The sequence below is a fragment of the Pestalotiopsis fici genome, assembly GCF_000516985.1.
Source record: "Pestalotiopsis fici W106-1 unplaced genomic scaffold PFICI_Scf_9, whole genome shotgun sequence".
Lineage (NCBI taxonomy): Eukaryota > Fungi > Ascomycota > Sordariomycetes > Amphisphaeriales > Sporocadaceae > Pestalotiopsis > Pestalotiopsis fici.
The window spans coordinates 209,038-222,977 of NW_006917099.1; the positions used below are offsets into that span (position 1 = coordinate 209,038).

Consider the following 13,940-nt stretch of genomic DNA (forward strand, 5'->3'; position numbering starts at 1 on the left):
CGGTGAGATGGCCGAGTTGGTTATGGCGCCAGGTTAAGGTCACCTTAACACCTACTTCCTGGTACGGAAACGTGCGTGGGTTCAAGTCCCACTCTCATCATCGCTTTCCTCCAGATACAATCTGGATACCACCTTTTTGCATACTTTTTATTGTTCTTCTCTTTTCGCAGTATAACACGTGGACGACCGTTGGTTCTATTTCTTCCAATACCGTATCATATCGCATAATTGTACACTTCACTCTCTTTTTCCAATGTTGAACAAGTGGGTTGTCTGGTTGAAAAATGGGTTTTTTTTGTCCCTCATCTATTCCCACATACGTATATATATAGTGGATCGCTAATTGACAGGTAGGATCCCCACGTCATCGTCGGGCTCCGAGCGAAGAGTGTCTAGCATATCCCTGCGATGAAACAGAACAGGAACCCAAAGGCCCCAAGCTCGGATCTTGCCATTCAACCCAACCAACCTCTAGTCTAACTGAAAAAGCTGCGCAAATCAAAACAAACAACAACAACAATAACAACATAACCAAATTCTTTTCCATTCTTCGGCGGTCGCCGCGCCTACTTACCTTTCTCCTCAATCTTTGAAGATGTGATTTTTGTGTGTGTGTGTGCATAATTGTAAATTGGCCCAGCGACTGTATTGACAGCAAGCACTGGTTGATTGAAGGCAAGCTCGGGGTGACCCCTCCAAGACATCCGACGTCCCGAGGTCCTCAAAACATCGTGATATCATAGAAAAGAAGAAGAGCATATTCCAAACAAGAACAACAATACATAAGCAGAGACGGAGACGGAGAGAGAGAGGGCGCAGGTGTGTCGTGATAGAGACAGAAAGGACAATGGCGCGCATCCGCCGCCTCCTCCCGTTTTCGCCCTCGGCGACGCCATTGCAGGCGACAACGTACCTGCTCGGCATCTCGCTCTTCAGCATCTCCTTCCTCGTCTTCCTCAACTCGGCCGTGTCGTTCCTCATCACCGACCTCGTCGACATCAAGACCCGCGTCGGCGACATTGTCGGCACCCTCGGCTTTGTCGATGAGGTCGTCGCCCTCGTCGCCTGCCCCGCCTGGGGTCTCGTCTCGGACCGCCTCGGCGTCCGCTGGGTCGCCGTGTTGGGATATACCGTCATTGGCCTCAGCCTCGTCTGCTTTGTTCAGGTGCCCCAGGGCTGGGCCGGCGTCCGCGCCCTCGTGGCTGTCCGGATCCTGTTTGCCCTCGGCGCCACCGCTGCTGCCACCATGGTCACGGCCATTCTGCCAAACTTGACAGACGACGGAGGGCTGGAAGAAGAGGACACGGGCGATGACGGTGCGCAGCAGCACAGAAGACGCGCCAGGAAGCCAAACCAGAGACACAGCGTGGCCATGAGCTTTGAGAGCGATGCCACGATTACGCCGCAGAGCTACTCGAGAGGTCTCAGCGCAGACGGCTCGAGCAGTAGCAGTCGCAGGAGGGGTGCTGGAACCCACGATGAAAACCAGTCGTCCACCAATGAAGACGGCAGAGGACGCAAACCATCGGCGCTGGCAGGATTCGTGGGTCTCTTCACAGGATGTGGCGCTTTGGTTGCGCTGGCCCTGTTTCTACCGCTGCCGACACGCTTTTCCAAGCGCGAGGGTGTTACGCCCGCCCAGGCCATCACGTACAGCTTTTACGTCGTGGCGTTGGTGGCCCTAGGCGTAGCCCTTTTCGTCTTCATCGGCCTGAAGGATCTCAAGGGAGAGGAGGGCAAGGGCTGGCGCATGTTGCTCGGCCTCAAGCGGAAGAGGGAGGCGGGTGCCATTGCAAGCGACGACGAGACGTCACCGGCCGCTGCTGCCGGGCACCGACCTCTGGCGTATCGCCATCTCCTCATGTCCTCGCTTCGCCTAGGCCTGACTGATCCGCACATTGCCGTCGGATACCTAGGTGGCTTCGTGGCTCGCGCCAGCACCGTGGCCATTAGCCTCTTTATCCCACTCTACATCAACACCTTCTTCATCAGCAACGGCTTTTGCCAAGGCTCGCCCAACGACCCGTCGCCCGAGCTGAAAAAGGAGTGTCGAACGGCCTATATTCTTTCCTCTATCCTGAGCGGCGTGGCACAATTGATTGCCCTCATGTGCGCACCGCTGTTTGGATACCTGAGCGCCAGAAAGTGGCGCGGTATCAACTTGCCGATCCTGATTGCTACCCTCTGCGGTGTCGTGGGCTATATCGCCTTTCCCCGTCTGCCGAGCCCGGAATACAGGGACATTGACGGTCGAGGCGGAGGTGGTGTCGTCTTTCTAGTTGTCGCGCTGCTGGGCATTAGCCAGATTGGTGCTATTGTCTGCAGTCTCGGCTCTCTAGGGCGAGGTGTCTTGAGCGCTGACCTGCCCGTCGCCGTCTCCCCAACGTCGTCGGGACGGGATGGCGGCGAGGGCGAGGGCGAGGGCGAGGGCGAGGGCGAGGGCGAGAATGCACCGCTGCTAGAGAATGGCAACGGGCACGAAATCACGCGGCAGGAAGATGAGAAGCTTGTCTCGCGTGTTCAGCTCAAGGGCTCGGTGGCAGGCGTCTATTCGTGGTGTGGCGGTGCCGCCATCTTGTTGCTCACCAAGCTGGGAGGATACCTTTTCGACGTTGCTAGCACTGGTGCACCTTTTTACATGATGGCTGCCTTTAATGCGTTGCTTCTAGTTGCCGTGCTGGCGATTGATCTTGGGAATGGGATCAGGGGTACTAGGTCGTAGACGCGCAAAGAAGAAGAAAATGGAAAATTAGATTTGTACATATAGGCAACATGAGTATATTTGATTGATTGACATGTCAAAACCGATTGTTATCCTTTTGCTGTGATTTGTGCCAGAACTACCCTGCCTCAAATGACCACGTTATTCTTGAATATGAATTCAACTCTTGTTTATACATTGTATACCTGGTATGTATATCTACACAGCCTGTTCCCTTGCGATAATATTCAAATCTAGGCTTTTTGAGGATATGACTTGGAATGTACACCCGCAGGTGCGAAACAGCCCTCGTCACCAAGCGTGAAGCTCAGACCTTCCCAGTCAGAGCGATGAGTTGTGTCTATCATGATGTTCATCATGTTCCGACTCTAGCTGTATGTTGAATTTTCAAATCTTGGCAGGATTCAATTCTTCACGAGCATAAACTCTCTCACTCTCATGTACTCGGCATCTTGCCATCACCAGCATGTTTCTTTGTGCAGCCATTGACAGTTTGGGGTTGTTGGTGTATAGACCCCTTCCGTATGATTTTAAAGGTCTGAGTCAACCGAAACTCGGGGCGCCGGCCTTCAAAACCCTCGCTGCGACGTACGGATTTATTTTGGGTATTATACTGACCTGGAAGATTCCTGTCCGTCGTTCGAATGCAGCAGTGCTCTACGCTATCTCTGAGTACATATGAGGACAACCATGATGACTAAGTTGCTGTAGTATGTTCCGGCAAAGGGCAAGGTGATGTAAGCCAAGCTAGCAAATCCAGTCCGCACGTCACTCTGATCTGATTGACAGTTGCCCTACGGCGGTTTAGAGATATGGGGTTGATAACTGGTGCACACGAGACACTTTGAAGGTATTGTGCCCATAGCGCGCGCTCCTGTCGTCGGGTGTCGCAAGTCGGTCGTTGTGCTTGGTGCTCTATATTGTCCGAAGCTCGCAGTGATTCGTCGACGTGTGGAAGCCAGTGACGAAGGCGTCAATCGCAACGAGCTATAATCGTCTGATGTGACGAGCTTGAAAATGCTTGTTTCATGCAAGAAGACAAAATTTGCTATCTTCCTGTGACGACTTGCGAGTCAGGACACATTGATCAACCTGGTTTATATCAGGGATATCGTCCTCCGGCATCGTGATAAGAGGCAATCTTGCCCGCAAACGCCAGACAGCTCAGGCGATACAGAGGCAACGATGGAGCGAGATCGGCGGCATGTCGACACTCAGACCAAGGCAAACTGGGTACAGTAAACCATGTCACCGTTGGAACGTTGCAGCTGCAGATGTCAAGGATGTCGACTTGTCACTAGCATGAAAAGGGGATTTGCAACTAAAAGGCTATTGACGCAGGGGTGTGAGTTTCCAGAAGAGCGCTAGAATCCTTCCAGAAGGTAATGGGAGAAAAGTCTTGTCTCACTTTGCTCCGGCGCGTAGGTTACCTGACAGTCTGGCGGCGCCGTGGGCGTTGCTGTGTAGCATATTGCAGAGCCGGCTCTGCTCTGGAGTCAACGCCGATGATTCTGTCGGCAATGTCGATCGTCTTGGCTTGCTGTACGTAGAACTGAATTGCATTTCAGCTATATATGATTTGCAATGGGGATAGGGCTGGGCAGTCGAGTCAGGGTCGGCAATGACGCAAAAATGCGGAAGACAGAGTCGCTAGGCCAGGTCAAAGATCACCTTTAACAGAGCGTGGTTCGTGATGTGAGTTGTGTTGTCTCCGAGTCTATCGGCGTCTAGTAAACTCCTAAACATCGTCAATAGGAGCATTTGTTGCCAAACCTCGGCCTGAGCATGTCGTATCACTGGCACTTGACATTCTTCTTTCGATCGGGTCGATGTCAAGGAGCCATTGCCAGGCAATGGTGCGCACATTTGTGTGTTTGGGGGGCTGCAGCGCTCAGTCGGTGGCTTCACTCTTGTCCAGTGCTATATTAACATCAAGGCCGGCGCCGGGCGGAGCTCGAACATGGCTAAGAAGCTGCCTAGCAGCACCCAACAGACCTTGACAGCCTCAGCGCGCCACAAACCAGACGAAGGAACAAAGTGGCTCCAAGGGACGGACGGCTGACGGGCAGCGTGGGCAACAGCGGGACAGCTCCTCGGAGATGCATAATCGATCTCGCAAGGATCGTTTCCCCAGGCGAGCCAGGCTAGCAACGCCAAGGCACACTTTTACCAATACGGTATGCGTCCGAAGGGTCGGCAGTCGAGGTTGCTGGGCTGTGGAATTCCTTTCCCTTTCGGGGCAAAATATCCATCAGGTTTGGCTGTCGCGGAATTTGTTCAATTCGCATAGCGGAACGGTGCTTGCACAATAATCGCCCTCATACGGGCGCAGTGGAGTTGGCGCTGGAACGCAATGAATTTTCGAGCAGATCATGGCAACAACAAGGCAAGATAGGGGGGCAATAATGAAGTAGAGATGGGCAATTCTATTGAATTCTTATTATGGGTAGGCATGGAGTGACAGTTGTTGCGTGAAGACTAAAACCGACCAACGGAACTGGGACGACAGGATGGCGGGCAGGTAGCTGGGAGCTGGAGCTGGAGCTGGCTGGACCGGGCATGCTTGGCAATGCAATTATCAGAGTTCATGTAGTACAACGACAGGCGGACGGCGACTTGTAATGGGTGGAAGGAGGGGTAATCAAAAGCAACCAGAAAACCAACTGACAGCGCAAACAAGCAAACAACCAGCTGGTCACATGAAAAGGGTGTCTAGAGGCGCCAGCGGTACATCATCGCTCATTGGGTTTTGTCCAGCTAGCCCATCGATTACTCCGATTCGCGTGATGCGCAGACTGACGTGACTACTGTCACCGGGTTAAGCGACACCCATCAACCCTGAAGGTGCATTCTCCCAAATATATGGGTAGGGATGAGACTACGTACTAGACAAACGTTGGTATTGTTTTTCGATTGCTGTGAAAGTCGGGATTGCTAGCGTATAAGGAGAGGAGATAACTTGGTCTGTAGTCAGAGATGGTTTGTTTCTATCTAGTCACCAGCTACAGAGCCCAGGCAGAGATGTCAGGACTGCACACCTCACTTTCAGATACCAGATCGCTCTGGGAAAGACAATCGAGCCCGCCGTCATCCGATGCTTCCAATCTCATGTCTCTGTCGTGATGGTAGCCTTTCGTACCAAGAAGAATACTGAGGTGCACGTCCCTAGCTTCACTAACGGCCTCTCCCTTGGTTAAAGTGCCAAAACGTGGTTTGAACTGAGCACGCCCGTCATGCTGAGCTCGAGGCGCAACCATGACATGCAATGAATGCTCAAGCTCGGGATGACAACATCGTCCGGCGCTAATGGTTAGAGTTTGAACCCCTCCAGAACGTTGGGCCCGGGAGTATCATAAAAATATATCACCGTCCTTGACGGGCATTCAGTTGATTTTACTGTGAATCAACAATGAACCCTATTCAAGTGAATTTACGCAGAGCATCCAGTATATATCTGTAGCTGGATTCGGACAGGAAAACGAAATCGGCGGGTTTTGAAAGAAGTTGTGTGTATCTATTCCAAAGTCCTTTTGATTTTCTTACTTTACACCAATTGGGACATGTGCACTGGGAAACCGTCACTGTCTAGGTGCCCATTTCCCAAAGCCTTTGAGAAAACCCACAAAGAAAGAGAGCGCACATATTGATGATGATGATGATGATTGATTGATTCTTCTTGTTCATCTACAATGCCTACACAGAGTATATAGCCTGCAGGTCGCCGGATCGAGGATGATGTGATACTCTGTACTTACCAGGATGTCATGCACGTCTTCTCAAAGTCACTGGGGTTCGAATTTTCACCCCGGTTTATGCACTTAACAGGAAGACCAGGCTTGCGTGGACCGAGTACCCAAGTTTCAATTACTTTATATGAACAAGGACCCCAAGAAGAAGAAGCAGCAGCAGCCTCCGCGACTGAATTGCAGAGGCAGCTCCAATTGAGATTGAGCAGCCTTTTTACTCCACCACGAGCGACTTGCTACTTTCACTACTACACCTTATTACCATCGATATTTGCTTGTTGATGGAACTGTGCCTACATTTCATGCAATACATTGTACCACAGCTTGCACTCGTGCTTGGTTGGCCTTCTTGTGGACTCAAGCAACTACTGAGCTAACTGCCAGGAGCTTGTTGTAACACATCAAGTACATTCTCATTCTATTCTAACCTGTCTACTCACCCTACCTTGACCTACCTACTACATTGAACAGAACTACCTTACCTATTGCATTACCTGACACACCACTGTTTGATACGTCCGCCCGTCGTCAGCACCAGACAGACGTCTTGTTCTTCATCCTTCCGGGTTACCCTACCTACGGATAGGTACCGGGTGTTTTCATTGACTTTGAACCTACATGCGTTCTGCCGTGGCCGTTCCGTCTGCCCCTCTCAAGACAAGCAGAAATACCTACCTACAAGTGTGATTATTATTATATCCGACTTTCACACTCTTGTAAGGGGAATTGGCCCCCTTCCTTGGCTCTAAAAGACGCACAACTCTTACCACCAAAGACCCTGTGCCTTACTTCACCGTCCTAGCCCGGCTCACGGCAACACGGCCAGCCACTTGGGCCCGTCTTGCGAGGCTAAGCTTCGTCCCGTGGCACAGGGCGGATCTCAGACAGGACTGGGAAAGAGGGAAAGAAAAAAAAAATCATTCCATTTAAAACCAGGCGCGTCACTAGAACAGGAAACGCCTAGGATCTTTCACGACTCACGACTTGAGCCCCATTGTAAAGGGAAGGGGAGAGAGAAAGAAAAAAAAAATTCGGGCTCCGCTCAAGTTCCTTTGGCAAAGTACCGGTACCTGGCTTGAGTACCAGCGAAGGATAGGACCCAGCAGCCGCCCATCCATAGTCCCAGTCCCGGTTACCCAGTCCCAGTCCAAGTCCACACCACGCATGCACAGGCAATAGACTTGCAGGCCCCCGAATGACCCAGCCGAGCAAAAGCGGGCTGTCTGGTCTGTTTGTCTGTGGTGAACAACGTCCAGCAACTACGTACCTGGCGTAGTGTATGTACCTACTGGACCTACTACTGTTAGCCAGCCCAGCTCCGAGACTGGAAAAAAAGACGACGAAGAAAAAAAAAATTAAAGAGCTTTTAGCAGTGGCTCTCCACACAACGGCAAACGCAAGGGGAGAAAAAAAAACATTCTCCTCCTGGTAAACGAAGTTCCTAAGGTCTCTGGGTTCCCAAGGCGGCCCGAACAGCAAAAAAGCAGCTTGTCACAGAGAGGAAACGAACCCTCATCAAAGTCGTCTGTTGATCTGACCATTTGCTCCATTGACCCCATCTGTCGTGGTTTTTCCTCTACCAAAGAAAATCTTCCTTCATCGTCGGGAACTGCATGTGCCTCTTTTCAACCTGAGAACTTCCCTACTCCAGACTTGGAAAGCACACCATCTGCCCTCCAAAACCACCTTTCCACTCAACTTTTAACAAACAATTACATAAAAAGCCCTTAGTCGTTTCTTCCTCTTACCATACACTCACTTGTCATCACTTATCTCGCACCCGTCTTTGAACACCAAACGTCCCCTTACTACTACGTACTACCTACCTAACAACTCCCCCTGGAGCCGCTTGGATCATCCCATCCTTATCTCCAGAAAGGAAGAGAGACAGACAGATCAGTTCAGCCTGACTGCCCGCCCGCCTGTTCCACGTCGTTGGATCTCCGGTTTCCCCAGATTATGTACTGATTAGCTTTGCATACCCGCGCTTGGAAAAGTCTGCCGAGACAAGGACGCTTGTTGTTTCCGGGTTTCTAATTGTGGTGGTGTTGGCTCGCCTCTAGGTGTGATCGTTGTTGGTGTTGTATACTGTCACGCCATCGCCGGGACCAGAAACCACTTACACAATCAAAACTCACCACCCGGGTTTTGACAAACAGTCAACCCCCCCAGCTTGCCCATTACACAAAACATACCCGTGCTGAGCTATCTGATCAACCCGCGAGAGGCGTTTGCCGCCCACATAACCGGCAATCGTCTCCTTAGTCGAGACTGTCATGTCTGACAATATGTCTATCGATCATAAAGACCCGTCCAAGGAAAACACTCCTGCTGACTCCAAGGCCTCGACTCCTGACCACGAGCAGAGTCCTTCTACTGCCCCAGAAGCTCAGCCAGCGAAGCGTAAGGGTGGTCGAAAGCCTGTAAGTCACATCAAGGCACTCATGAATGCACCTTGTTATATACTTTTCTTCTTCTTTTTTTCTTGTTACTTCCTTCTCTTTGTGACGATGGAAATAGTCGTGTGCAAACCAATACTGACAGTACACTATAGATCTATGCAACCTCGGAAGAAAGAAAGCAGAGGAACCGCCAGGCACAGGCTGCTTTCCGGGAGCGTCGCACAGAGTACATCAAGCAGCTGGAAGAGACGATTAGAGTCCATGAGTCTAACCTCTCCAACCTTCAGGCGGCTCATAGAAGTGCTGCCGACGAATGCTTGATGCTGCGCTACAAAAACTCCCTGTTGGAGCGTATCCTCCTTGAGAAAGGAATCGATGTCCAGGCCGAGCTTCAGGCCAAGACTGGCAGCCCTAACCTTGGACCAACACACATGCCTCAAAACATGGTTCAACCTCCTCCTATTCAGCGTGCTATCCTCAACCGACACCACTCGCGCAGGTCGGCTTCAAGCATAGCGCCCAAGCTCGAACCTGGCGCAGGATCTCTGCCGCAGCCTATGCATGGAATGCAAAGTGTTGCCTCCCCCTCCTCGAGACCAACGCCTCCTTCCCATGCCGCTTCTCCAACCGGCGCAACTCCCGGCTTTGGGGGTTCGGCCGTATCTCCAAAGACCAATGAGCCTCCAAACATGAGACCATCAATGCCAGCACCAATGCGACAGCTACCACCGATGCAGGGCCCCGTTGCAGCAGCAGCAGCACGACAACAGATGATGCAGCATGGAAATGGTGTTGGCGCCCGGCCTGGAGGTTTCTACTCGGCCCCCAACTTCCAAAATCACATCAAACAACTCGGCAAGCTGACCCGTTCCATTATACGATAGACCTTTGGCGTCCTAGGCTTACCATGTGAGTACAGAGCAGGAGTACGATGCTCCTAACGACATGATCGACGACGTCGAGCCCGACAACTCGGGCCCCGGTCCCTACCCGAGCCAGTTCAACGGCAATCAACCACCGCAGCACCAGCAGCAACAACAGCAACAGCATCAGCACCCAGCCCAGCAGCAGCAACACCAGCAGCAACAGCCGCAGCACGGCATGTCTCTGCCGCCGGCCGCGAGTGGCATTTCGGCACAACAGAACGCAACCGATGGACACGACTCGACGCAGACAACTGGCCAAGGATATCCTTCTATGACGGCACTTCTCGATCCTGCCCTGGACTGGGACCCCTTTGGACTGAGTGCCTCGATGGCTTTCCCTTCTCAATTCTCCTTCGACACCAGCAGCATGCGATAAGTGCGAGTCTGTAGCGAAGAGTGGACTACAGGAAGACCCAGATCATGCTCAGAGACCGTCCCCTGCAGTCTACTCTAGATTGACAGTTAGGGCCGAGCCCGCGGTTTCTGGTCTCTGGTTTCGATCCTGTTCGGGCACAACAGAAAAACGAAAAGGCTATAATCGAGAACCCCCGACACCACCCTTTTCGATTCAAGGAATTCGACAGATCGGTGAAAGCAGAAACTTGGGCAGGAAAAAGAACTATGGGGAAGGAAAGGAAAAACAAAAAAAGTCATGACTTGTATGTGTATGGGGCAAATGACGTTTCGAAGCATTCAGCGCCGTTCGACGAGGACCAACAAAAAAAGTTATCGAGGCATTATACCCCATCAGCAGACCGGCAATTCACGTCGCGAAGCATCAACGGCGTTAGAGGAAACGGAAATCACACAAAAAGCAAAAAGAACCGGGTTTGGATTTATCACAATTTTTTTCTTGTTATTTTCCGGCAACGACAGCGATCGAATCAACCAATCCCTGAACAGTGAGAGTGGTCATCTGGGAGTTCAGGCCCGAGCATGAAGCATTATTTGCGGCATGGCGATATTTCTTGTCAGTCGAAACACAGGATCAATCTGTCGCGCACAATTGGTACTGCTGGTGCATCAAGCACTTGAAGACTCGACACTTCATTTCGTGCGTATATCTTTATTTCTGGTCTTGTATTGGAAGGAAGCTCCTCTTCAGCGGACTTCTTCTCTGTACATATTCACGCATTTACAGATCTTGCCAATAAGATATCATGGACTGTTGTTTGGCACTGTTTTTATTTTTTCTATTCTATCATGACCTTGTTCTTTTTTTACTCACTTTGGTGGCATATGGCCACGCAGCATTGCGTGAAGGGAAAGATGGATAGCGTCGGCGTTGGCGGCGGACGAGTGTGTGAAGCCGTCATCTATTTGTGTCTCCGTAGATGCCGTTCTGGTCGTCTGCTGGCTTGTACTACCCGGTCTGCGACCCATTGCTGTTTGGCCAGACCGGTGCAAAGCGAGCGGGATTTGAGGGGTATTCCACGCAGTGATCCAAACTCGGTCAACTGAACCAAATGTATATATACCTTCTGACGTAGAATCACATATTCGAAATCCAGTTTCACAATTGAAAAAGGAAAGACGATTCGAGGCCTCTCATGCAGGCTGAGGGCTGCGAGAATCGTGCATCTCCGAGGAAGCAGGTGTCTTGCCCGCTCTCTTACCCCGCGTAATTCAATAAAAAAAGAGACTGGAAGCGGCTGACACGATGTGTTCCCTCACCTTGCAGCTTTCTTCTGTCTTTGCTGCATATGCCTAGGTATGCAACACGAGAAGAGAGCTTACCCTGTTTGTCTCTGGGCTTGTCTGTCCGACTTTACCCCAACGATGAGCGGCCCCGTGACAGGACGAATAGGTTACAAACCCCGAACTTCATACTCCGAATTCGTGAGACCTTACCCAAACTTGGCGTGTATTGTTCTTGCATTTGCACACAGTTCACTGCCTCCTCGACACAGAACACTTTGACGGTGGCCATGTCCGAGGCAGACGCGTATATACGCGCGTGTGTGTCCATGATAATTGCGCACTCGACAGGGTTCCAGACACGGAATCGCGACCGCAGTGGAAACAGTGTTTCCTCTCTTTTCTTGCGAGAGTGGCTTGTGGATACCTCGTTTGTATCTGCAGTCCTTGGCAGTATCTCTCCTCCTGCAAGCAAGAGTCCGCCTCATAAAAATGGTTCCTCCCGAGGCTAGAGGGCTTTTTAATCATGATTTTCGTCGCTTCTTCGGAGATTCCTAATTTATCGATAACCTGGGCCTATGCCATTGTTGGACTCGGTGGCACCAGGGTATAAGCTTCGTTTGCAGTGAGGGGTTCCCGGCCCATCCATCGATCTCCGTGCGCGTGGATCCTACGTTTGACCGACACCGACACCGACACTGCCGTTCATCGTGTTGTTTCGCTCAGTGGCGTGTGCGAGCTTCAGTCCTGCCTCCCGTATCTCCATCATCAAAAGAGAACCATCAATCATGGCGACGACATATTCTCGGTCGGATGAAGATACGGGCCTGTATGCGCAAAGACTTCTTGATGGCAGCTGTAGGAGCCTGGTCAGTGTTGGGATTCCCCTCCTTAGCCAATGGAGCCCATGACGGCCCGCCATAATAGGCAAGTGCTGGCGACTAGTGTTGGTCTGTTGCTTTGATCGTGAGAAGCAGAGAATTCGTCGCGGGTTCCACTTCTAGGCCATGAAATGTATCTGTACCTGGGATTGCTCCAGGGCGAGTATACATACCTACCTGGCCCTTTAGTGGGTAAGAGAGAGGGGCACTGCGCGAGTTGGTGCGGCACTAAGAAAATGCTTTTAGCAGAAGCAGCTCCATCCAAGCAATAAACCCACGAGTGGGTGGGAACAAGTCCTGCTGGACTTCCAAGGCTCTCATTTTTGTTGTAACCTGTTGATGTTCAGATTTATCCATCTCGCCAAGCTCGCGACAGCCTCGGTACTCGTTGGACATACCAATCCGATGCGTCTGCCCAGAAGTGCGCATGTATTTGCTGCAAGTCCAGATGTCGAATAGTCGCTGTACGCAGTGATGAAGCCAATCTCCAAATTGACATACACAAGTACCAATTTGGCATCGAACTTTGCTGGCATAGATAGTTGGAGTTGGCGACCATCGTGACCCTCCATCCATCCCCCGTCGTTCTCGTAGTAGCAAACCCAATAGTTCGTGATTCTCGTGGCTCCGACCTTCTCACCGCCTACACCCACAAGGCGTTGAGGCCACGCTGGCCATTGTGATGCGTGTCGAACATCATAATGTCGATAGGTCATATGGTCGAAGTTGACTTGGCCAATGCCTTGACTTCTTTCTTTCCAAGCCCAGTCAGTCCAGCACCGCCAGCTGACGTGAATTCGAGCGCGGCCATCTCAGATACCCAATGGCGAAACAGCCGTGATGCGTCGTTTTCTGAGAAGTCATTTCCGACAAACATTGGTAGATCATGTCCTCTCGTTTCAGCAATTACACTTCGCATCCATGCCAGAGTGACTTGTTCTGGATAGTTGCATCGTGGAAGAAATAATATTGACGAGAAGTCGACGAGGTTATAATACTCTGCGGAAGCTTGCTGAGCTTGACCAAGTACAGGTACAGCCACGAATTATTCGCAACACAGCACTGAAAGATCACTTGAGCTCGGAATGCACCTCATACACGTTTGTCATCAACGTGATAGCTTGTATCTTCTCTTGGAAAGAGGCAATGGATAGAAAACATCGTTCACGCAAGTAGATGCACATGTATGAGGTGCCCAGACAGGATGTACAAGAGTAGTCGGGAGCTCACTTGAGCCACGAAACCGACCAACCAGCTTTGCAACTAAAGAGAAAAGGAAAATGAGAAGAGGGAAAAATCCGAGTTTCTAGAAGTCAGTTTGGCCCCGGGGCCGCAAACATCAACTGAGTTTCTATATATGACAAAAAGTAGAATCGAAAATGGTCGAGAAACGGAGATGTGCGAAAATGGGGTTGGCTTTATGTTATCGCGGACAGTCCCGCGGCGAACAGGTAGATAGGTAGGCGAGGAATGGGAGGGAGCCGGGCGGCAGAGTGTTTCCCGATGGTTATATACTACTACGAGCAATTGATTTTTCCAATCCATTTGCTCATCGGTTCTTTGCCTGGCTCCAGACTCTCCGATAGGTATTTTGGCACACTTTTTTTTCTCCCCCCCCTTATCTC

At 51.2% G+C, this 13,940-nt stretch overlaps 2 protein-coding genes across 2 annotated transcripts; both read left to right on the plus strand.

Moving 5' to 3' along the window:
- Window positions 1–847: 847 nt before the first annotated feature.
- Window positions 848–2,722, plus strand: PFICI_11497 (uncharacterized protein; the record flags this gene model as incomplete). Its single annotated transcript, XM_007840078.1, has 1 exon — window positions 848–2,722. One exon carries the CDS (start codon window positions 848–850, stop codon window positions 2,720–2,722), a length of 1,875 nt encoding a protein of 624 aa, XP_007838269.1.
- Window positions 2,723–8,756: 6,034 nt separating this feature from the next.
- Window positions 8,757–10,172, plus strand: PFICI_11498 (uncharacterized protein; the record flags this gene model as incomplete). The annotated part of the gene is made up of 3 exons (XM_007840079.1): window positions 8,757–8,891; window positions 9,023–9,737; window positions 9,790–10,172. 3 exons carry the CDS (start codon window positions 8,757–8,759, stop codon window positions 10,170–10,172), a joined length of 1,233 nt encoding a protein of 410 aa, XP_007838270.1.
- Window positions 10,173–13,940: the final 3,768 nt, after the last annotated feature.